This window comes from Mirounga leonina, unplaced genomic scaffold (assembly GCF_011800145.1).
Source record: "Mirounga leonina isolate KUSES-001 unplaced genomic scaffold, KU_Mleo_1.0 Mir_114, whole genome shotgun sequence".
In the NCBI taxonomy this organism is placed as follows: Eukaryota; Metazoa; Chordata; class Mammalia; order Carnivora; family Phocidae; genus Mirounga; species Mirounga leonina.
The window spans coordinates 21,403,593-21,430,422 of record NW_023270265.1 but is presented as its reverse complement, the minus strand read 5'-3'; the positions used below and the strand labels follow the sequence as shown (position 1 = coordinate 21,430,422).

At 39.5% G+C, this 26,830-nt stretch overlaps 1 protein-coding gene across 1 annotated transcript in view; it reads right to left on the bottom strand.

Moving 5' to 3' along the window:
• The window catches only part of PLCE1 (phospholipase C epsilon 1), a 315,612-nt gene that overhangs the window by 270,650 nt on the left and 18,132 nt on the right, over positions 1–26,830 (bottom strand). Inside the window, exon 2 of the mRNA XM_035025358.1 lies at positions 6,266–7,816. Within this exon, the coding sequence (XP_034881249.1) occupies positions 6,266–7,462 (1,197 nt within the window). The 5' untranslated portion in view covers positions 7,463–7,816. The remainder of the gene's footprint in view (positions 1–6,265; positions 7,817–26,830) is intronic.

Below are 26,830 nucleotides of genomic sequence, written 5' to 3'. Positions count from 1 at the left end.
GGGAGCCCGATGTGGGACTCGATCCCGGGACTCCAGGATCATGACCTGAGCCCAAGGCAGTCGCTTAACCAACTGAGCCACCCAGGCGCCCCATAGCAGCATTATTTGTAACAGACAAAAAGTGGAAAGAATCTGATGTCCAACAACTGATGAATGGATAAATAAAATGTTATATGTTCATACAATGGAGTGTTTTTCAGAGGTAAAAAAAAAAAAAAAAAAAGGTACCTATACATGCTACAGTACAGATGTACCTTGAATCTTAAAAATATTGTCATGTTAACTACACTGGCATTAAAATTTAAAAATGTATTATGCTAAGTGAAAGAAGCCAGTCAAAGTGTCATGCTATATGAGTCCATTCATATGATGGTCCAGCATAGGGAAATTTATAGATATACAAAGTAGATTAGTGGATGCTTCTGGGTGGGGGAGGGGAGATGGGATGAGGAGAATGGAGGGTGATAGCTGGAGGGTGATAGCTAGTGGGTATGTGGTTTCCTTCTGAGGTGATGAAAATGTTCTAAAATTGTGGTGATGGTTGCACATATCCGTGAATATATAAAAACATTGGATTTTGCATTTTACATAGGTGAACTGTATGGTATATAAATCATATCTCAATAAATCTATTAAAAACAGAAGAAATCAAAGAAGTTCTCCTTGCCTCCAAAGAGCTCTGCTATTGGGATTCAAAGTATGGGTTCTCCTTACCCTTGAAAGATGATGGTGTCTCTGGGTTGCTGAAAACTGAGCGTTTGAGGGGTGATGGCCTAAATGACAGGGAAGGGGAATGGGCTCAAGGGCTGAATGTTGGTTAGGGTAGGGATTTGGATGCCTGAGCTCTGCAGGACCCATATTTAATCTGAGGCTCTATATGCATCCAGGCCAGCTGCTAGAAAAAATAACCAATAGATGGAACACCATATTGGTGTCATAAGGCTCATCAAGACCAGAAAATGACCCAGTACCACTGTCAGAACAGCTTTTCAGGGAGGGCCCTGACTGAGCCATGAGTTAGTCTAGTCATGTAAGGGTCAGGGGATGGTCACCCTTCACACCCAATGATGCTTCAGTCCTTGATGCTGAATCCTGTGGCCACTGGGGAAGAAACCTCCGCACTACTCCAAGAGGGCTATAAGCCCTAAGGGGACAGTTATACTTGAATCAGCACCCAGGGAGGGGACCAAAGGGAGAGGGACACTATTATCACTCATGACTACAGGAGGTCATTCTATGGGCAGCTTGTGTAGAAATGCAGGGTGTGCATTAGATCAGGACTCCATGTGATGGTCTTATCCTTGCCTATGGGTTCCGATTCTTTTCAGACCACATTTTAACCATGGCCCATTTCCAGGGATGAGGCCTTTCCAGCTGCTAATTCCTATTATGCAGGACATCTGGGGAAAAGGAAAAAAAAATCCTAGTGCTGATACTGTCCCAAGGCTACCATCTTAATAACAGTTGCCATGAATATATTCACCTTAAATTAGTGTCCAGGGTCAGCATTTTTCATTTTCATTCCATTTTTTTGCCAAATCCTAGCCAAAGAGCTGGTGTAACTACAGAGATGCGGAAGTAAATTTATCCTAAACGGCCCTGATGCAGTTAATAAGGGAAAGTTGTCCAATCATCAGAGTCGGCCTCTGACAGCCTGTCACATTTTCCACTGATGCACCAGACGTGACTAAACTGTGCAGGGGCTGTCCGTCCGGGATCTGGATTCCCTTTCACTGTGCTCAGCAGGAAGGGGCCAGCATCGTCCTATACCCATGTCATGAACTTGACATAACCCTTAGTAATGGAAGAGGAGGCCTGGCATGCCACTGAGCTCAGGCTTTTAGCTTAGCCTGCACACCCTGTGAAATTTTAATTGTTTCAAGGTCCACACTGTACCCAACCTGTAGGGAGACCAAATTTCTAGAGGAGAAAATAAAACATGTTGCTATTTCAGCAGTCATCTGTTACAACACTGGACAGCAGGGCTCAATGGATATCTGATCATCCCTAAAAGTTACAACTTGGAAGATGAATTTATTATTGGTTGGTGCCTTGACATCTAGCAGAGAAAATATGGACTCAAAGACATATATACTGACAAAGGTATTTATGTTAAACACTCAAAAATTTTTCATTGCCTCCTAAATTTAATTCTCTCTGCTAAAGAGTAGAATACAATGTGAAGAAGAAAGATATATTTTAGAAGGAAGAAAGAAGAGTAAGAACTAGCAACACAGAAGCTGGTTTGATTTTCCTTCTTAATTTACAGTTTTTCTAGTCTGATTTTTTTAAACAATAAATTCATTGTTTTCTATTTTGCCGTACATATTCTTACACAGTGACTCCTCCTGCAGACCATGGCAGGGACATAAATGAAGGGATGATATGGGAGCTCGTGGCCTGTCTGCCCCGGCCACCCTCGCCTCCTCCACGCTCCATCCTTCAAGGCACACGGAACTCAGGTGACATGAATGATTCCAGGACAGGCAGAAACTTCTTGTCCTTCATATTCAGAATAACTCTGAGTACTCCAAACTCCCCCCAAAATTCAGGCAGGGAGAGGATTTTTTTTTTTTAAAGATTTTATTTATTTATTTGACAGAGAGAGACACAGTGAGAGAGGGAACACAAGCAGGGAGAGTGGGAGAGGGAGAAGCAGGCTTCCCGCTGAGCAGGGAGCCTGATGCGGGGCTCGATCCCAGGACCCTGGGATCATGACCTGAGCCGAAGGCAGATGCTTAACAACTGAGCCACCCAGGTGCCCCTGGGAGAGGATTTTTTTAAAAGGAAAAACACCCTTAACAAACTTTCAACCTGGAGACTTCAGCCACTTGCCAAAATATGCCATCTTGTGAAGCCAATAAATGGAGAGCAGGAGAGCAGGAGGAGCGTGGCTCTAACTGCATAAGGGGTAGAGTTTTCATTTCTCACAATGCAAGGGGAGGAGGATACCAATATGGTTAGTCAGTCAGCAAGCATTAATCCTCATTAATGTCTCCCATTCTTCTCTGCACAGCTGTGCAAACATAAATTAATTGGGTCATTCTGACGAAGGCATACAAGAAAAAAATTTCAATGGGAGGCAGAGGAACTAATTGGACACACAACACATTCTTCAAATGTGCAGAAGCATTGTACAAGCTACCACATCATAGACTGGGAGATAGACATTCAAATTCACACCACCATAAACTCCCCTATGGGAGAAGCTCCAAAAAAGCAGAAGGAGGTGGGGACATGTTCATGACAAAGCATATGATAAACTGCCAGAGTGAGAACAGTGGTTCCCACTCCTTGCCAGATGCTGTGCTGTCAACTTCACAGGGCCATTCCATTTAACCCCCTAATAATACAATTACCTCCAATTTACTTATAAGGTAATTAGAAACAAAGAAGTCAAAGAACTTGCCGGAGGTCACACCAGCAGTAAATGGAGGACTCACAGTAGTTGACTTTCAATTCAGGCTGACTGACTCCAGAGACCATGTTCCTAAGATGACATTGTCCTGTTTTCTATATACTTGGCATTAGGCTTGCATCTCAGAGAGTAGAAAAAGGGTAGGGCCACTTCTTGCCCTTAATCAACTTATAATCTGATTGGGGAACCAGGATGGATATGTGTGAAATGGTCAGGGACAGGAGCATTGCATTAGGGTCTGCATTGTTCTGGTGAAGGAAGCCACTTAGAGGAGTTGGGGGAAGTGGCTAAAATTCATCTGTGCAACTTTGAGAAGGATTTCTACCAGACTCTAAACTAAAAACTGAGACACTGAAAGAATACTATACTTTAGAAAATACTGATTCATTCCTGCCATGGTATGGTTTGACTATTCAAAAAGGGCTCTCCCTTTCAGAACTCTCCCTTCAGAAAGGACAGGACAGTCAGCCCCTTCCCCAGCTTCATCTTAATGGTTCATAAATATGCCCACAGCCTCCTGGAAACCCAGTCAGAGAGGAGAGAGGACTTCTTAGAGTTCACTCTGACCGAGGTGTAGCAACCTCTCCCAGCCTCCAAAGACTAAGAAGGGAGGATATGATTTGCATCATCTCTTTGGTCCTTTTCACTGGAAATTACCCATCCCAGGGCCTCTGACTGACAGAAAGGGGCAGACTGGAACTCTAGACCTGGGACTCATGAACATTCTCAGGAGAAGTGGCAGTGCTCCAGAAATTAGAGGAGTGAGTATGGTCATGCCAGAAATTATTCTGCAATTATTTACAGCAGACGAATGACCCTCATGCCTGTGTAAGTGTGTGGGGGGGGCGGGGGGGGCCTATGATAACGGTTCTCAACCAATCGGTTTCCATTTCCTTTGCTGCATTTAAATTTCTGTTGCGTTCTTAACATTCAACTTCAGGTATGCATGAATTTTTTAAATCCCTGCCTTTTTAATTGGGAAGACACATTACTGTGATGAGGTCCTTTCTCCCTGCATGGACAAAATTCAGTCTCAAGAGCTGGGGAGCCTGTGTGTCGCTGAAATCACCTTGCTTGTGACTCAGGTTTTATGAGGAATCAGATGAGGTGGCAAAAACAAATCTGCGAACACTTGCTGGGTGAATGGTAGGTTGAATGCACAGAAAGAAGGGCCTGCGGGTCATCCCTTTTCAGGCAGGCTTTCAGCTCAGCCCTGCCACTCCTGAGAGCCCAAGCAGGGTCAGGGTCTTTAGGAGAGAGCAAATATTCCTTAAATGTCCCGACCAAAGAACAAAGAGCTCAGTTAAAGCTCCTGGAGAGCGGTTCTCAACTCCACAGAATCATAGAATCCCCAGGAGATCTCTGAAAAAACATTCATGTTGAGCCCGACCCTAGCGATTCTGATTCAGAGGGTCAGGAGTGGGGCCTGGACACTGTGGTTCTAACACAGAACCAGGGTTAGAACTGCCGCACTGAACACAGCCAAGTCCAGAAGCATCAGTGAGTGTGGTTACTCAATCAACAGACTCTGAAATGAACATAATTCTTCTGTTCAATCCTAGCTATACCACTTAGCAGTTAAGTGACCTTGGACAAGGTACATGACTTCCCTGAGACTCTGTTTTCTTAGCAATACAATGGGGTTAATAATCATACCAGTATCAGAGGGTAGTTGAGAGGATTGCATGAAATCAAGTATGTAAATTATGTGACCCAATGTCTAGTACGTGTAAAATGCACAGTAAGTATCAGGTCCTGTGACTGATGATGGTGACAGTAAAAATACACCAATTATGTTTCAATAAAAGGAATGTTTTTCTAGACTGGGTATTTATTCACAAGGCCAGGTCTTAAGGAATTGTGAAACACTGGAATGTGAGAGTTAGACATTTGGCATGTCCTTCAGTTATGAATATAGGCAATAAGGCTCAGTAGTAGGAGCAGCACCTATGATCTTGTCACTGATAGAAATCACAGATATTTCCATATATTACAGTCATCGTCAAAACCGTGAAAGAGTATTTATATTTAGGGTGACCAACTGCCCTCGTCTGCTCAGGACTGAGGGGGTTTCCCTAGATGTAGGATTTGCAGGGCTAAACTGGGAAGTCCCAGGGAAACCGTTCGCTACTGACATTCCTCACTACTTAGAAATTACAGTAGTTATCGCCTCACTGAATGCCACTGTCCAATGTGTTAATAAAGAAGCACCTACCCTGCTGTATATCACAATTTCAAACAATATCTTGGTAAGTGTACCTATGGCCACATAATCTGTGTCCTTTATAACACTTTGTATTTCATTTGATGCATTTAAAAGCATTGTTCTGAGTCCACAGGCGTCACCAAATTGCCAAAGGGGTCCATGGCACAAAAAAGATGAAAAGGGAAGAAACTGGGAACATTGGTTGGAAAATGGAGGAAACCAGATTTTAAGTGCTTTTAGGCCCTGCAACCTAAAAATATGGCAGAAGGAAGACATAAGCATGTACCTCCAAAGGACACGACTAGATAATCAGTCAATGGAGCTGCTTTCCCACTATCAGCAGTCTGTCTTATAATCCTACAAACAGTAACCAGGGAGTCTCCCTAATTTCTGCACTCCTGATGACATATATATGTGTATTTTACATATATACTTACCTCGTTGCAAAGTTAACTCAATCTTGATAGCTACCAATTGGAGTATCACGTTAGGTCTACTGGTTTCCAATAACTACAAAATGCTTCCCCTAAGAATCACAATTTGACAGAACTTAAAACTTTCCATGAATTAAAACAATGGAAAATTGGATTTTCAAAGATCAAATTTAAAGAAGTGGTCAAAAATGAAACTTTAACTCTTACCCGATACCACTGGGCTTCTGATAGGCACTGGCTCCCGTCCTGCCTAATCGCCACCGCTGACAGCCTTTCCAGAATTCTCCCACTGGGCAATAAGAGACCACTTCTCTTCTGATCGATGTAACTGTAAGCTCCCAGCCCAATGTGACCAGAAGGCAGAGTTCTCATGATTGCCCTTGTCCCGGTATACACAGATTTCTTTACTTCCCTGTCATTTTTACAAAATCTCCTCACTAACAAAGTGGACCTCTCCTTTTTGCTCTTAAAAAAATCTTCTTCTACATCTTCACAATTATCAGGGAAGTCCTCAAAATGGCTCAGAAAGGTCTTGGCAGGTGGACTGTTAGTCAAGTCCTCCCTGCAAAAGCTGTCACTTGAACATACCACACTGGCCCTTTGGCAAGAACCTTCAAAGCACAAGTCATCCAAGGTGTCACAATGATCACACTGAAGCTGCCCATTCTTATTATCACAGTTTTCGGCCAATTCCATGAGTTTACAAGTATATGCCACATAATTTTTCTTTTGCTCCCCACCAACACCAGGCAGTGGTACACAGTTTCCACAATCATCCAAAATCAAGTTACCTGACAGGGTACAGAAAGCATCTGACACTCTTCTCTCAACTTCATAATGAAAGTGAAATGCTGCCGTGTTACTGTCAGGGTCTGCCTGGCCAGTCTCTACAACAGCTGACTGACTTCCTAAGGGGCTAATGTCCATGCGAGGTCGATCGATTTCCAGTTGAATTCCAGGAAATGCCTTTCTTTCCAGTGAGGATGGGATTCCAGTTTCCAAACATGGGTCTTCCTCCATGACAGAAGTGCACATGTCATAACACTGGCTCTGAGGAAGGATGCCCTGGCGGTTTGTCAGTATGTTGTTGTGGTTAATGTTAAGGTTTTTCACAGAAACTGGTGTGCTTTCTGCCCAGCACTTTTCATTGCTGTTCTCATCGCTCACTGTTTTCTCCCTTGCTATGGAGAGAATCTTGGGCAAGTTGCTTCCAGAAGATTCTTCTTTAAGCTTGTTCATCCATGGGATGGTAGAAGTCTGCCCGCTCTGCCTGACACTATGTACCTTTGGAACACTGATGTCCGAGACCTTTTCACTACTTTCATCTACAGCCGATGGAGTAGACGTCACTTTTCTCTGAGTCACAGGTGTGAGAACAGAAGCTGCCATTTCTTCAGACGTCATCTTGACGCACACACAGGTTTTAGCTATTGCTGTTTCTCCTCTCTGGTGATCATGTCAAGATGCTTATAAAACAACTTATTATTAAAATAATCTTAGATATACAAGTCCTCTGAGAAACAGTGTGACAATTTCTTTGATTCAGGTGCATTAAGAGCCAAATAAATTTCCCCAGTTATCACTTCCCGTCGTCTGCAATATGTTTTTCTAGACCACGGTTTTAAGGTGGCAGTTCAACTTTCTTTCCTCTATTATTTGAAGTAATTCTTTTGGAGATTTTTACTCGGGATTGCATTCTGCAAATTCTGATCCATTACTGACTTACTAATGATTTTAAAAATCCAGTTTCAATGTTTCCTGAAAGAAAAAGACATGATGTCAATGCTGTGGCACTAAATAAATTTTTTAAAATGAACTTCATAATAATTCTAAGCTAATGCTAAATATGAACCAATTTTGAGGAAGGAGTTTTGCAATTGATAGCTACTTTCAATGTTTTAGGTATTTGTTTTTCTGATTTAGTATTTCAGAAATTCTGTTTCCAGCTGAAGTAGAGTAATAACAGAGACCAGAAATATCCCTCCATCTTAAACAACTGAAAAAATCAGAAAAAAAATTACGAAATAATGGTTTTTAGATATTGAACAAGAGGTAGCACAGAATAGTGATTCCTGAAATAAGAAAGAAAAAACAAATGAGGTGAGCCCTATAAATGCCCTAGCTTACAGCTTGAGAGCTATGCTACAGGGGAGGAAAGAGGAACTCAGGTTGAACCCAACAGAGGGCTGATTTAAAGAAAAAAAAAGTTGAAAGTTCAGTAAGGCCACAAAAACTGGAGAAAGAAGACAAATTAAGTGGAGAGGAGCAAAGATAAGAATGGTGGCAGGCTTCTAATGAGGAACAATGCAAGCTATGGGGAGGTGGGTGGGGGGATGGGTGAAATAGGGGATGAGGATTAAAGAGTACACTTATCATGATGAACAAATAAAATATGAAACAATACAAGCCAGATGAGAGTGGAGTAAATCTTTAAAGTACCAAAGTACTTTATTTCTTTTAATACTTTAAAAGGAAAAAAAAGAAAAAATACTGCCAACTTAGAATTCTATACCCAGCAAAAATATCTTTTGTAAACAAAAATAAAAACTTTCTAGACATATAAAAGCTGAAAGAAGTCATCACCAGCAAACTTGCATATAAGAACTGTTAAAGGAAGTCCTTTAGGCAGAAGGAAAATGATACCAGATAGAAATTTGGATCGATGTAAAAGAATAGAGTATGGAAAATGTTAAATATGTGGGTAAGTACAAATTTTCTTATTGTAAATCACTTAAGATAGTTGATCTTTTGAAGCAAAAATAATAGCAATGTATTATGGGGTTCTAACAAATGCAGAAAAAACTATATGACAATAAAAACACAAGGTCAAGAGAAGAGAAATGGAAGTATATTGTTATAAGATTATTTTCTACGTGAAGTGGTATAATATTACTTAAAGGCAGGCTGTCATAAGTTAAAGATGTATACTATAAGCCCCAATGCAACCACTTTAAGATATAGGTAATAAGTCAAAATATTAGAATCATAAAAAATTTCAAAGAATCAAAAGGCAAAAAAGGGGAAAAGATGAACAAAGAACAGATGTGACAAATGTGACTGTGTGTGTGTACTCTCTCTGTTTTATTTTTTTTTAATATTTTATTTATTTAATTGGGAGAGAGAGAGAGAGAGTAAAGCAGGCGGAGCAACAGGCAGAGGAGAAGCAGGCTCCCTGCTGAGCAAGGAGCCTGATGCGGGGCTCAATCCCAGAACTCTGAGATCATGACCTGAGCCGAAGGCAGACGCTTAACCAACTGAGCCACCCAGACGTCCCTCCCTGTTTTATTTGAATAAGAAATTTTTCAGGTGAATGTCGGTGGACATAAAAATTTTCAATTTATGAAAAGCATTATTAAAAAAATAATTCAGCTTATCTTTATTCTCCAAATTATTGAACCCTGTTCTATGTTTGGAACTGTGAAATGGGCTAGATATCCAGGACCTGCTTGCAAGTCTATTGAGAGAGGGAGAATTGAACAAATTTCAATCCAGTGTGGCAAGTGTAATTATCAAGGATATATAAGGCACTATGAGACTGTGGGTACCCATCACAAGTATACCATTCCTTTGTAGGTAAAGCTGTCATTTCCAAGACAAAGGATGAGCATTCATGCTCTGCTGTCAACAGCAGATTTGATCTATCTTTGCCCTTTGCCACACAGGTGTCCCTCTTCCCCTCGTTTCTCCCTTTTCCTCTTGTACCAAAGAAGTAGCAACTACTCTTCCCTTACATATATGCCACTCAAGTGCAGTCACAAACTCTCACCTGCTCCCAGCACATGCAGTCTTCAGAACTACCTTGAAAAATCAGAGGACACCCTATCAATCAGATAGTTCACAGGGAGTCAGTAAGGCCACAAAGAGCAGCAAGGTCCTGGTTCAACCTAACCCTTCCACCTTTCACATCCTCCTTCCAACTTCGTTTCTTTTTTATTTTCTTTGGGGAAATGCCTCTCTTATTTTTGAAGATATGTGCTCAGTGTAAAACAATTCAAACAATGCAGAAAAACACAAAGAAAAAAAATTTTCAACTTAACATAAATCCCACTATCCAGAGATAACCACTATTAATACTTTGAGAAAACTCCTTCCAGAAGGCTCCCTATGCACCAACACACAGAGGTATATGTATATAATTACACAAGCACCTGATCATGTTGTACATCCTGATTTACACTGGCTTTTTTTTTTTTTAACAAATTCAATTCATGAATAGCTTTTCATGTCAAGAACTATATAGATAATTTTAATGGCTTATGGCTTATGGCAGTAACTTGGTTTCAGTATCTTTACTCTATTATTTAGAGTAACTTTTAAAGCCAAAACCTCCAGACTGACTGTTAATGTGTCCTTTCTCACCTATGGGAGGAAGGTAATTCAAGGCAAGTGCTGCTTAACTCCTGTTTTAAGCACTTTGAAATTATTAACTCATATAATTCTTATTCAACCCTACAAGATAGCATGATGGTTTTAAAATATGTCCACGAATTCTCTGATACTCCTCCTCTCAAAAGCTGGGGCCTAACTGCCTTCCCCTTGCTGTACTCAGTGACTTCCTTCCAACATACAGAATACGTTGGAAGTTACAGTTTATGACTTCTGAGAGTAGATCATAAAAGGTCATAAAATCATTGGGGTTTCCTCCTTGCTCTTCCTCTTGTTTGCTCTGGGGGAAATCAGCTGCCATGTCATAAGGAGAGTTCCATGTGGCAAGAACCGAAGCCTCCTGCCAATAGCCACTGGTGTAAGCCATCTTGGAAAGGGATTCTCCAACACCAGTCAAGGCTTCACATGACTGCAGCCATGGTCTACATTCTACATATTGATTCTAACATCATGAGCAAGGCTGAACCAGAAGCACTCAGCTCCCAAATTCCTGAACCATAGAAAATATGAGTTAAGAAGTGTTTATTGTTTTGAGACACTGTTTTGAGGTAATTTGTTGCACAGCAAGAGAGAACTAATACAGATCAGTTCTATCATTATCCACATTTGACAGATTAGAAACCAAAGCACAGAGAAGCTAAGTTGCTTGCCAAAGATCACACTGCTGGAGAATGGTGGAGTCAGGATTCAAAACCAAGAAACCTGACTCCAGAATCTGGGCTAAACCAGGGGCTAGCAAACTACAGACAGAAGTCCAAATTTGACCTGTTATCTGGTTTTGTAAATAAAATTTTATTGGAACACAGCCATGGCCATTCATTTATGTAATGTCTATGGTTTCTTTTGCATTACAATGATAAGAGTTGAGAAACTGTGACAGAAACCATGCAGCCTACAAAGCCAGAAATATTCACCACCTAGCCCTTTATACAAAAAGTTTACCAAACCGTGTGCTAGATAAATGAGTTAATAAAATGCCTGGTTAGAGCCCGAAAACTAAGTGGGAGGCTTAAAAGCCATCTTCATATATTTGAAGAACTGAGATGAGGAAATAGGCTGGTTACATATTGTTTCAAAAGGTAGGATTAGGGCCAAAACAAATGAATTACTGGGGAGGTATGCTTTGGATTACTGTAATAAAGTATTCTCTTTTAGATCTGTTTAACAAAGGAGAAGCTATCTTGGATGGCAGTCTTCTCCTCATTGTTGATACAGGGATTTAAATAGAGAGAGGCACAGTGTTCAGCATAGCAGGTGTTCAATAGGTGTTGAACAAATATTAGAGTGAATGAATACTGTCTATAATGGTTAATTATAAAAATAATGGCTCATACTTATTGAACATGTATCTTGTGTCAGGCATGTTCTAAGCACAGTGTATATAATATCTCATTTAATCTTTATAATAACATTATCAGTAGGGTGGCAGAAACTACTAATTGTCCCCAAAAATCTGTTCTCATTTTTCTCAGTAATAGAACCTCTGAATTTTAGCCAAGCATATGGCCATCCCTCTATCGGCCTCACTATTAGCTAGATGAAGTCATGTCACTAAGTTATTACTAATTAGAAATAAGCAGAAGTGGTTTGCTATTTCTGGGAAGTCTTTGAACAGAAAGGTGTGCCTTTCTCCTCCCCCTTTCTCCTTTCTGCTGGCCAGAGGGAAGGCATGATGACTGGAGCTGAAGCAGCCATATTAGACCATGAGGTAAACATAAGAATGGATACCTTTCATAGTAAAGAAATAAGATAGAAGCATGGGTGCTTGTTCCCTGGATTTGGGGGAAAGAAAAAGAAATTTTATGTTGTTTAAGCAACTACTATTTTAGGTTTTCTGTCACTTACATCCAAACTTTTTCCTAACTAATAAAGGTAAATACTATTATCACTCCCATTTTATGGATTATGCTCAGAGTATTTGAATGGCTTATCTAAAAGTAGAGATGTAATATAACAAGGAACCTGTAGAGAGAATTCCTGCATTGGAGGGAAAGTTATATTCACTAATTGGCAATATGTCTCTACTTTTATGTTTCTAGGCCAAATGAAATCCTTTGTGTCATAAAGAACAGTTAAATGAGAAAAATATTAAATACAAGCCCATTGTTTTTTATGATTGTAAATGTCAGAAGGAGGTGGGATTTAACACCACCACCAACAACAAAAACTATCAGACAACTATCAATTATTTATTAAGCACCTGTTACACTCCAAGTTCAGAAGTAAGGTAGTTGTGGACCAGGAGATCAGTAAAGTTCTGATGGAGGGGGATTTAACCTGGAACTTTACAGAGAGGTAGCAATTACTTGTATCCATAACCAAAAAAGAGACCTTGGGTAAAAGGAACACCATAAAGGAAGATAAAGAAGTAGGAAAATACAATGCATAACTATGAATTTATCTGAAGTTCTTAGGAGAACATTTAATTCAATCAAAGAAAGTGAAAGTTGTAATTTCACCATCATGGGAAGAAATACTAGGGCAACTGTCAAAGCTGGTAACAGGATGTAATAGTCCTATTTCATCTTTAAACTTAAAGGATTTTAGAGATTCACTTATAGTATCATGTATATGACAGATAAACAACCATGCCACAGTTATTCACTTATGCATTCTCTTCCCCAAAGACCACTCTGCAGAGATTAAAGAAAATATTTTGCCTACATAACCCTTCCTCCCTTTCTCCCTTCTACAGGCACACCCACACGCAAACCCTACATGATGAGTCAGTCTTCACTCTTTCTTCTCCACTGAATGTTTGCTGCTCCACTCCCTCCTGACCTCCTTTCTCTGAACTATTATGATGGAAACCCCATAACTTACAAAGAAACAAAGCTTTTAAAACATTCCCCAAAGGCACTTGTGTACTAATCTGGGTCCTTTTCCAAAACCCCACAGACTTAACCCATTGTGACTTCCACTCCCTTTATCAGAAAGGTTTCAAAGTCTGTGATGCTAGACTGTTGACACAGAGAACCCAGAGATACCCTAATCTTTATACTCTGTGTATATTAAATAGGAGTTAAACGATAGGTAGATGCCAAAGTTATACAAATATTTTTGAACTAATATATTGATAAGGTTGCTAATATAGTAAAGTGGAGGATCACAAAAGAAGTTTGCTCATAACATGTTAATTCTCAATTATAAAACTCGCAAAGAATGGAAATCCTCACTGTAAACACGGTCTCCGATCAGCCTGCAAATCACCCCTCTCACTCTATTGCTCTCCCAGAAATGTGGAGTCATAGACATTATTAGAACTTTAATCCAAGAGTGGAGGCAGATAGGATTGCAGTGTTGTGACACTCACAGGACTCCCTCTCCTTTGCTGAAGTACAATCACATCAAGAAATTCTGGAGTTATGCGTAGGTACACACATGCACATGCACACACATACACACACACAAAGATGCATGTTTTTGGTAAGAGAGATGAGAAGGGAGAAAAGTGAGCAGCAGAAGATGGTATTAGAATCCTCCATGATTTAGTCCCAGTCTATTTTTTCCAGCTCCATCACTGACACATACCCCCAAGGAGAAGATATCCTGTCACACTGGTCTTTTTCCTATGTATTGAACCAGCCTAGCATTAATGCCTCTGTGCATTTCCCTTCCCACTGTTTTCTCTCTCTGCTAAGACTCCTTCACCCAGCTTAAATGGCACCTCCCCTCTGTAGCCCTACCTGAAACCCACTTGACAGCATTAATTGCTCTTATCTGTTTCCCACAGTTCTTACTACACTTCACCAGTACAACATATCATGAAACACTACACTGTAGCAATTGATTATATAGGAACCCTGCATGGATTGAAAGCTTGTGAAGAACAGAGACCTTGCATCTTTAAACTTAAGGAGGTTTATAGATACTCTGCACCCTACATACCTGGTACAGTATCAAGGTATATAGCCTCAATCGACATTTTATTCTCTCCTTTTCCATGGCTCTTTGAGCCCAATCCTTGTTCATTAAGACCTGGATCCTTAAGAACTTTCAGTCTCCTAAGTTCCCAACCTCCTCCTGTTTCACTCCATCCCATATGATTTTCAGAAAAATATTCCCCATCACTTCTTGGACTTTGGCTAGGTTCAAGCACAGAAAAACATTCCCCAAACATTATTTTAATCATATCATTCCTTGAGAAAAAACCTACCCTAATCCTTTTTTTAAAAAAGATTTTATTTATTTTTTAAAATCTTATTTATTTTTGAGAGAGAGAGAGAGATCACAAGCCGGGGGAAGGGTAGAGGAAGAAGCAGACTCCCCACTGAGCAGGGAGCCCAATGTAGGACTCAATCCCAGGACCCCAGGATTATGACCTGAGCCAAAGGCAGACACTTAACTGACTGAGCCACCCAGGCACCCCAACACACCTTACCCTAATCCTTAAGAATATCATCAATTAAAAAAAATTCCTATTCCCATAGCAACAATGTCCACAATAGCCAAAATATGGAAAGAGCCCATCAACAGCTGAATGGATAAAGATGATGTGGTATATCACCCCATATATATATACTATATATACATATATATACCACATATATATATACTATATGATGGACTATTACCCAGTCATCAAAAAGAATGAAATCTTGCCATTTGCAACAATGTAGATGGAACTAGACAGTATTATGCTAAGTGAAATAAGGCAGTCAGAGAAAGACAAATACCATATGATTTCACTCATATGTGGAATTTAAGAAACAAAGCAGATGAACATAGTGGAAGGGAAGGAAAATTAAAATACGATAAAAACAGAGAGAGAGGCAAACCATAAGAGACTTTTAACTATAGAAACAAACTGAGGCTTGCTGGAGGGAAGGTGGGTGGGGGATGGGGTAACTGGATGATGAGCATTATGGAGGGCACTTGATGTAATGAGCACTGGGTGTTCTATGCAACTGATGAATCACTAAATTCTACCCCTGAAACTAATAATACACTATATGTTGACTAAATTGAATTTAAATAAAAAATTAAAAAAAATAAAAATCAAGAAAAAAAGTATTTGAAATGAACGAAGTTGTTAATATCGGAATTTGCTAAAGCAATATATACATACATACAAATCAATGACCTCTTCTTCCATCTTAAGAAACTTGAGAAAGAACAAATGAAATGTGAAGTAAGAGAAGAAAGGAAATAAATGATATAGAGAGATTGAAATGAAAACAATAGAGAACATCAATAAAATAAAAAGCTGGTTCTTTGACAAGATCAATGAACTTGATAAAACTTCTGCTAGAAAGAACAGGAAGAAAGAGAGAAGTCACAGATGATCAATATTCAGGAATGAGAAAAGTGATATCACTTAGATTTTATAGATAATAAAAGGACAATAAAGGAATGTTATGAACATTATACCCCAAAATTTTACCACTCAGATGAAATAGACAAATTCCTTGAAAGTCACAAACTATGAAAATTTATTCAAGAAGAAACAGACAGGGATGCCTGGGTGGCTCAGTCCATTAGCATCTGCCTTTGGCTTAGGTCATGATTCTAGGATCCTGGGATAGAGTCCTGCATCGGGCTCGTTGCTCAGCGGGAAGCCTGCTTTTCCCTCTGCCTACTGCTCACTCTCTGATAAATAAAGTCTTTAAAAAAAAAAAAAAAAGAAGAAACAAACTGAATAGCTCTTAATTTATTGAAGAAATTGAATTTGCAGTTCAAATCTTGCCTAAAAAAAAAAAAACCCCAAACAACAAAATTCCAGGCCAAGATGGTTTCACTGGTGAATTTTACCAAACATTTAAAGAAAATATAATACCATTTCTACCCAAACTCTTCCAGAAAACTGAAGAGGAGGAAATACTTTCCAACTCATTCTGTGAGGGCAAATCTCTGCCCTGAGATCAAAAGTAGACAAAGACATTACACACACACACAAAATATAGACCAATGTCCCTCATGAGCATAGGCATAAAAATTTTAAAGAAATATGTATAAATTAACTGTACCAATATATAAAAAGGTTAATACATCAGTACCAAGTGGGGTTTAATCCCTAGAATGAAAGTTTGGTTTAACATTCAAAAATCAATGTAAATTATCATATTAATAAACTAAAAAAAAGAAAAAAATTCCTGCAGGGGCTTTGGTAATGTAAATTAATTTATCAATTTGGACAGAAATAATATTTTAACAATACTGAAGTTTCTAATCCATAAACATGGCATAGCTAGCTAACACTAGAGCTCTTTCTCTTTCTCCCCACATATGTGTGTGTGTGTGTATATATATATATGAAAAACATATGTATGGACATGCATACCCACATCTATGTATATATACATATATCTCTTTGCCATTTGCTATTTTATTGTGATTTAAAAGCTTTGTATAAAAACAATATCTGATATCCTCAGAGCTAATATTTAAGTTGAAATACCTTTATATTAAAACTGCCATGGACATCTAATAGTATTTTTAAAACAAAATACTGGGAACAAAATATGCCCTAGAATTAAACTGGCTTTAAACTGTGTTTAGGTAAATTAACTCCTGCACGTTTCTTGTTTTTATTAATATGACATATTGTGTGATAGCTGGGCCTAGCAGTTGTCTCAGTTATGAGTGATATTTACATCAGAGCAAAATTTAAAAAAGAAGACTCTGTAGATCCTGGGGGGATGGGGAGCCCTTCTTGACTATTTTTTGCATGTCATGGATAAAAGAGCTGCTGCATGGCCAGGCTGTTTTTACAATGTGTGTGCTGCTTATGGAATGTCACGCAGATGAACTGCGTTTGCTCACAGGAGGCAGAGGACAGTGGGTGAGTAAATTGTGTAGGCTGTGTAGAAGTGGTAGCAGAGTCAACCACATAGCTCTGTGGAGCCTACACAGGAAGATCAAGTCATGCATGGTATTGTCTGAATATGAACTCTTAATAAATTATTAAAACAAAGTATTATCTCAGGGTCCCTCAACAACCTTTGGTTCACCTGGAACCTTTCAGAAGGTGCTGAAGAGCTACCAAGGCAGTTAGACCAGGGAAGCGCAGAGAAGAGAATCTGACATTTGTTGCCACTTTGTTCCACAACGAATTTGTTGCTTTTAAAGTGATGGCTGAGAGGCTGAGACATCGATAACTGGTTTATTATAAACGTGTAACTCAGGAACAGCCAGATGGAAGAGATGCGTAGGGTAAGATATGGGAAAATAACAAGTAGCATCCATGCCCTCTCCAAGCACACCACCCTCCCCAAATCTCCACATGTTCACCAACCTGGGAGCTCCATATATATTCTCTTTAATTTATCTCAGTAGTATTTTGTATTTATCTATACAGAGGTCTTGTACATTTTTTGTTAAATTTGTCCCTATGTTAGTGTTGCTATTATAAACAGAATTATTTTAGGTTTCAGTTTCCAGTTGTTTGCTGCTAGTATGCAGAAATACAATTAATTATTGTGTCTAGACAATATAACTTATACCCTTGCTAAATTCAATTATTACTTGCGTAGATAATTTGTAGATGACTTAGAATTTTCTACACAGATATCCATGTCATTTTCATATAAAGAAAGTTTTACTTATTTCTTTCCAAAATGCATACCTTTTATTCTTGCCTTATTGCACTGGAGAGGATCTCCAATTATGATACCAAATTAAGTATGAAGACCATATACCCTTGCCTTTTTCTAAGTCTTTGAGGGAGAATATTCAATACATCACTATTTAATATGATGTTAGCTGTGTCTTATAAATGCCCTTTATTAAACTCAGGATGTTCCCTTGCATCCCTTGTTTGCTGGAAGTTTTTATCAAAAAGAGTTTTGCCCAGTAATTTTTCTCCATTTATTAAGATGACTGTATGATTTTTCTTCTTGGTAAATTATATCGATTGATTTTCAAGTATTGAAACAATCTTACAAATTCATGGAAAATGGAAAGGACCTAGAGTAGCAAAATAGTTAAAGGGAGAACAAGTTGGAGGACTTACACAATCTAATTCAACATACTACAAAGCCACAATAATCTGAACAGTGTGTTACTGGCATAAGGACAGAAATTTAGATCAATGGAATAGAATATCCAGAAATACACCTATACATATACAGTCAATTGGCTTTTAAACAAAGATAGAAGTAATCCAGTGGGAAAATGATAGTCAATAAATGGTACTGGATCCAAATAGAAAAATAATGAACATCAACCCCTATATCATACCATACACAGTAATTAATTCAATACAGATTATAAAGTTAAAACTAAAACCTAAAACTGTAAAACATCTAGAAGAAAACAGGAAAAATCTCCATGACTTTGGATACAGAAAAATTTCTTAGGACACAAAAAGCACTAACCACAAAGGGAAAAAAAAGGTAAAATGGACTTAATCAAAATTTTTAAAAATTTAAAACTTCTGCTCTAGAAAGAAAGAAAGAAAGAAAGAAAGAAAGAAAGAAAGACCGACCGACCACAGATTGGGAGAAAATATTCACAAAACAAACATGCGAAAAAGTTCCTGTATCTAGAATATACATAAAACTCTTATAACTCAGTAATAAGCAGTTAACAACACAAGTTTTTTGAAATAGGCAAGAGACTTGAACAGATACTTCATAAAATAACATATGAATAGCCTATAAGCAAATTGTGACAGATCAACAAAATTTCTGTATGAAATAAATGTGAAGTTCAATCCCTTCCTCACACCACACAGAAAAGTTAACTCAAAATGGATCACAAAGCAGATCCTAAATGTAAAAGCTAAAATTATAAAACTTCTAATAGGAAACATAGGAGAAAATTTTTACATCCACTGGAGGAAGCAGAAATTTCTTAGACTGAACACAAAAGCACAAACCACAAAATAAAAAAACAATAGATAAATTGCAACACAATTAAAAACATCTGCTCTTCAAAAAACAAGCCATTATTGTATGGTAGAGATATTTGTAAGATAAATATCTAATAAAGGATCTGCATCCAGAATACATAAAAAATACCTACAACTCAATAAGTAGACAAATAACAGTATTTTTAAAAATGCACAAAAGTTTGAATAAGCACCTTACAAAAGAATACAAATGACCTACAAGCACATGAAAAGATGTCCAATGTTATTAGTCATCAGGGAAACATCAATTAAGATCACAATGAGATAGAACTTCATACCCACTAGAATAGCTAACATTAAAATGACTGGCCATACCAAAGTTGGTGCAAACTTGGAGAAACTGGAATATTGTGGTGGGAATACAAATTGGTACAGTGAAAAGTTTGACAGCTTCTTATAAAGTTAAATATACATTTACCAGATGACCCAAAAATTCCACTGGTAGAAGAAAAATAAAAGCATACATCCACAAATAGACTTGTATGCAAATATCTTTAGCAGCTTTATTCATGACGGCCCAAACTGTTGGAAACGACCCAAAAGTCTATCAACAGATAAATAAACCACCTGTGGCATATTCATGCAATCAAAGAACTGCTCAGCAATAAAAGGAATGATCTCCTGATTATGTAACATATGTGGATGAATCTTAAAAACATTAGGTTGTGTGAAAGAAGCCAGGCACTGAATGATTGCATTTATTTGAAGTTTTAGACCTGTGCTAATGTAGTAGCTTCTAGCCATATGTGGCCATTTAAGTTTAAGTAAAAAAATTAATTTAAATTAAGTATAATTAAACATTCAGCTCCCAAGCTGCACTAGCCACATTTCACGTGCTCAACAGTCATATGTGGCTCATGGCAACTGTATAAAACAGCACAGATTAAGACTACAAAATGGCACAAAGAGGTAGTATACACAATATACACTTCCCCAACTGTATACTTTCCCCTCCATTAGCTTTTCAAGTGGACTACAGGCTGCATTTCAATCCCACTTGTGCCCTTGGCCAGGCACCTCCAAGCACTGAACAACCTGCTCAACCGTACAATATGGTGTTGACATAACACCAGGGCTGTGGAATCATTCGATCTGAGTTTGGATCCATCTCCATTTAACTTTGCTAAGGCTTAGTTTTTATATCTGTAACATGGCGGGGGGAATAATAGTTTCTCTTATAACCTTCACAATAACCCTTTGAAGTGGTAATCCCTCAAAAAATAATACCCTCTATTCTTATTATCATATCCAGAGTCATCACATACTCCTTCCTGATGTAGAACCATGTTTATTTCTTTTAAATCACCTCCCAGGACTATAAAAATAAAGGCTCAATAAATACTTGCTAATGATAGTTCTCTGTAGAATACTATTTTTATGTTAGTAGGTGGTGATTTTTTATCGCATCCAGTGCAAGCAGCTGAATTATTTAAGTTGAGCTCTACGAGTTTACTGGGTGTCAGCACATACGTGCAAGGGACTACTTGACTTCACAAGAAGAGAAAGGCACAATCCCTGCCCACAGGAAAATCATTCACTGTTACAGAACCATAAAGAAAAAACTTAGGATATGAGTTAATATCATAAAATCCTGAATAATCCAGGCAGGCAGTTAAAAAGTGAGAGAATCATTCAACAGTGTGTGTACTCATTGTGTAACTGATAAAAAGTGAAGATAAGAGATGGCAGAAATCAGCATGCACTCAAGTCTTATCAGCAAAGACTTCCCAGAGAATGTCATAGTCTTTAAAAGAGGACTCTAGCCTGGGAAATGAAGCCAGGGAGAAAATGGATGTGAGAAGGAGTTTGGGCCATGTCTTGGAGATGGGATGGGAGGTTGTAGGTTGACTGGCATGTGGAGGTTACCCTGTCCTCACTAAGCATAATGGCAGCAGAGGCAGTAGAACCATCCTGGATAGATGCTGAAAAGTTCTCATATCAGGTCAAGGCAGACATTTTGGAAGCCTTACAGTGAAAGGGAAGAGAAAACTGGGAAGAACCCAGAGCTGCTTCCTTGAAGCCCTTGTATTACCTATCCTATGCATTACAAATAAAACAGGCTTCCCCAAACAGCGAACTGCCACCATTCAGCTGGGATACCTATAGCTCATAATATAAGCAATTTTTAATAGTTTGTAATATCAACACACCCATTCACCAAATTTTTTTTTCCCCAAACTGGTATTCTATAAGTCATTCCTCAATTAATGTAATTGTCTTTCCAAAGAATTAAAAATACATGTGATGAAAACTAACTCACTCTGGATGAGATAAACATAATAGAACTGCTCTACTACACTAACACATTCTCACATTACAGTCTCTCAGTAAAATGATCCTGATTTAATCAAAATAGGATATGATTCAGCTCCTGCAAACTCTTTTCTTCATGGCTGTGCTTCTTAATCTCCCTCCTACCTGGTTGCACCACATCTGATACCTAGCCTACATTTCATCATCTCATGGAGTAAAACATTTTCCAGACTAAATAACTCTCCAGTTTCACAGAAGCTCTCCCATAAAGCCCTAAAAGATGGAAAGCATTTTAAATCCACATACTTAATGCATAAGAAAACCATTTCTAGCCATTTTCTTCTTTATATTTGCATTATATTTAACACCATACCAATGAAGATCTTCAGAGGTCCTCTGGTCAACAAGCTTAAAAATAATTCCTGTTCCCTATGGATGCTCACCAATGACATCAAATTCTGGGTGAAAGCCCAAGCCAACAGCTGACAAACAGCTGATATTACTCTAATGGCTTGTTTTCAGTAGGGTTAAAAATGCAAATGGCCTCCTTAACACTCAAAGTTCATTTTAGCTGTGCCCCTGATTTATCACTAAGTAGTCTTCATCCAAAAGGGAGAAGAAATATTATTCATACTTTTTACCTAGTTGAAAAGAAAATGAAGCAAATAAGTTTTTTGGGTTTTGCTATTGTTGTTATTTAATTTTTTTAAGTCTGTAGGCCAATACCTTGGCACTTATGCTATTTTTCAGGGCAGTGTAACCCAAAGTACAGAGCTGTTTGCAGAGTCCACAATTTGAAGCAAGCAAGGTTGCTCTGACCTGCATTACCAGTTTTCAGGACATTCATGAGCCTCTAACAGGTGATGGAGGGCAGGGGGTATCCAGGGAGGGTGAGGATATGCAGGTGGAAGCAAGGAGCCATGAGATGGCCAATCTCAGGACCTGGATGGAATAGGCTCCTCAGTAAATCAATGATGTCATATGATACTTGGTAAGGTAGAGTTCATTTTTGTTACCACCATATCATTATTCCAAGTATCAGTTATGATTTTTATGATTTCCGGGGCTAAAAAAACAAAGCAAGTTTTGGCAAGACTGTTGGACCACATTCTATACTGTTTAACAAATAACATGTTGTATTTTTCTGATTATAAAAGTAAAAGATCTACTGTAGAAAATTTGAAAAAATTCTGATAAGCATAAAGTAGAAAACATGAGGTAAGGTCATTAGGTAAGTCCTAATTTTCTTATAACTTCCTTCCAGTTTTTCCCCATGAACATATACCTTTTACAGAACTGAAACTATATTCTCCATTTTTATCCTGCTTTTAGTATTTATATTGTCCAAAGGAATAATTTTGGGGCATAATGAAATCTATATAAACATCAACACTCCCTTTCCCAACATTCTAAATATTATTTTACAAAGGAGGAAATCATGGAAAATGCCCACCTGAAATCATGCCTAATCTCACCTGTTCGATATATTTGTAATACTGTCCTTGGAGTACATTAACTTCCAGATTGCTCCAATCTTTCTTGCAAGGGCTGGTCAACCAAAGGGTATGATTCATTCATTCACTTATTCAACAAAAAATTTTTGAGCACCTAACTATGTGCCAAATCCTATGCTAAGCACTAAGTACAAATGGTCCATAAAACTACTGATTCTAATTGAAATTTATCAAGGAGATATATGCTAGGTTCAGGTGATATTTTATTTAAACTAGGCCAAACAGAGCCAAGTTTGAAGGTGACCTAATAAAAACCAGACTCTCCAACCCACCGATTTGATACTCCCCTCAGCCAGAGTGGTCTGGTCTGCTGCTCCCTGAACCTACCTATTCACCCCCACTTTTGTGTCCTGGTCATCACTCCTGAACTCCCTCTACCTTCCTTTTTGCAGAGCCACATTCTATTCAGAAAGCTTCTCTGACCAATTACTATGATACACTCTCAAACTACTACTGCACCAGCCATCCAGAACATCTTTACACAACCTTAATTGCCCTTTTTCCAAAGTGGGGTGGTGGTAAGTATCTGGGACAGGTGCCAAAGCCTCATTTTCTTAATTATTTCCCACAACTAAGCACTACATGCATTAATATTAATCACCTAACCATTCCTCTCAGGAATTTCTCCACATGAACCCATCTCTGAAAGGATTTTTCAAGAAAAATATTTTACCCTATCAATTGCTGCAGGCGTATCTATATATTTCCTATCCTGACTAATAACGTTGATTGCTTTCCTACAGTGGGATGACAGCAAAAGACAAAACATTTTTGGAATAGCAAATTTTGATCCACTTTACCCATAACTCCTCAAGAAAATAGAACTACCCTGTGTAAAGCAGTCTCCTGGGTCACCTCATTACCTATGGGCCACATCAAGACCTGAGACCATCCATGCGAGGCCCCCATCTGAACATCTCGTGTCTTATTCAATCATCATAGCAACCCTGGTGAGGTGTGTACTAAGACCACAATTTCCAATTTAGAGATAAGAAAACAGGTTTAGAGATTAAGCAACTTGCCCAGAATTATTCAGCTAGCCACTGGGGAAGCAGATATTCAAATGCAGGTAGCTACTTCCCCACAACAAGCATTCTATGCCCTAGCTAATATTCTTCCTCACGTGTTTTTCCCATGAGGCTGAAACCAGTGATTCTCACATTTACGTCAGCATCATAATCATGTGGGGGACTTGGTACAAATATACAGGTTTGGATGAGATTCTGATTCAGGAAGGAGAGGGGAGATCTAAATTTCAACAGGCATTTCCCCTTCTTCTCCCCACCAACCGGGTGACCCTGGTGCCAGTTGTCTTCAGACTATATTAATGATACTGCATTAAACACGAGGAGGCTAAATTTACCGGGGGAGAGGCTTTTGTAAAATGGGATTCATTTCATTACCCAGGATCCACCAGGGCCTTAAAAAAGGTGGCAGGGAGTTCGTGCTGAAATGGTACAGAGTGTCAGTTTGGGAAGAAGAACTAGTTCTGGTGATGGATGGTATTGATGGCTGCACAAGAATGTGAACTGTACACTTAAAAAATGGTTAAAATGGCCAATTTTATGTTATGTATACTTTATAACAATTTAAAAAACAGGGCAGGATGCTAACCTCTTAGCTGCCTTGTAGAGGAGTTTGTCATACCCCTTTCCTGCTGATCTGGAAAGAGGCGAGGTTTACTCTTAAGGGATCCCTTGTGAAAGGGACCTAATGAGAGACAAATGGTGAAGAAATCTGGCCCCCAGGTGACCCCTCATCAGCTCTGGACTGGCTGTGCACACTCCAAGGCGAGCTGACAGGGCCCATGCTTGGTGAGAGTTCCTAGCGCATATTAGCATGGCTCATCCCCTTCCTGCCCACAGCTTGTCCCCGACATACTCATGGGGGTCCCTGGACATGGCAGAGAGAGGAGAGAGGTGCTCAAGGGACATCGGGGAGCAAGCTTGCTTCACGGCTTCAGCACTGGCTCCAGCCTGGGACTTTCAGCAAGTCACCCCACTTCCCTCAGACATCACCTAGCTGGCTCCTTCTCACCTTTCAGACTTCATCTCAAATGTCATCACCTCAGAAAGGCTTTGAAGCTCTAAAGCAGCCCTTCTCCCCTCCCACCCATTGCTTTCTGTCATATTACACTGCCTGATTGTCTTCTAAGCATTTACCACCACTGCAAATTATATGTATTACTTATTTGTATGCTAGTTACTTGTTGGCATCCTGCGACTAGGACCAGAGCTTCCTGAGAGCTGCAAAAGTAGTTTTGTCTACTGCCATGTTCCCAAAGCAGAGACATAGTAGGAACTCAATAAATATTTGTAGAATAAATAAATGAATCAGCCTCTTTTGTTAAATTATGTATAAATTGTTTCCTTCTACCTCCCAAGATGATTTATAGGAAATCAGCTGTGGCCAAGGTGCTTGGTAAAAGGAAAGACTCCACATGCTAGGTGGGGTTATTGTGGGGGGTGGGGGGAGGGCACTTCATGACGCCTTGAGCACCTCAAGGAGCCTCCTCTGTGACCCTGACACGTTATATGGCTCCTCCTTACTCCCCGCACTCATCCTAGGCAGAGACTTGTCTGGAATCTAAAAACGATGACGCTCCACCCTGCAAACCGTCCAAATATAATGCAACACAATTTACTATAAGGCAAGCCCTCTCAGTGAGTTTTCTCACTAATGAGGCATTATTTCTCAAATAACAAGATGTGACTTAGGAAGTTAGGAATCTGTCAGGTGGGCAAACCTAGAAGAACCACAAAGATAGTCCCTGCCCCAGGTCATTTGAGTTCAACAAGCATAAACTGAGTGCGCAGTATATTCCACGTCCTGGGCTCAGACCCGGGGGCAGAGAGGTGACTCAGACTGCCATACTGGAGTGGGAGACACAGATACTAAATGAAAAACTCAAGGTCAATGAGGTGTATATGACATTGGAGGGGTGTGTGTGTGTGTGTGTGTGTGTGTGTGTGTGTGTGTCGGGGAAGGCTTTCTAGAATGACTGACGCCTAAACTGAATTTAAAGTACAGAGGAAAGACGGGAGGGGAAGAGTGAGCAGCCCAAGGTAAGGCACAGAACAGGAAGACCATGTGTTGCGTTTAGGAAGCTCCAAGTAGTGAAAGCATTAGGTATTTACTGCCGGGGTGTCCAGGGTGCCAGGGGACAGGTGGGGGTCAGAAGTGGAAAAGGAGGCTGGGACATGTACCCAAAGAAGTGGGTAGCGATCATCTTCCTGCAGGTAGCAGATCAGAGCTACATTGCAGACATATGTCTGAGGGAGCCGTGTGGAGATGAGCCCACTCATTGGTCTAGCAGCCCCAAGGGTCAGTTCGGCTTGCCTTGGAGTAGAAACAGGTGAAATGAAAAAGATCCCCCAGTCTTCACTGTGCTGAGGACTCGAGTTGGGAGGGGCTTGGCTTGGGGAATTGGAGAGATCCCAAGAAATTTCCCAGCCAGACTCGTCACACATGCTAGAGGACACGACTGCCTGTGAAGCCCGGCTCTTGGCAGTCTTGCCTTGGGATGGTGCTTCCTGACAGCCTGGCAGAGACGCCCAGCTGCTGAGTCGGTCCTGAACAGAGGGAAGAGGAGAAGAAGAACCAGCATGATTCCCTGCATTGTAGCCCAAAGTGGACCCTCCTCTGAGTCCTGAGTGAAGGTAGCAAAAATGAAGAGAAAGAAAATAAGGGCCCTGGTGTTTTTGCATAAAACACTTATGCCCCAAATCTGCTCACTAGATGTGGTATGATTCAGAGCATCGAAGACAA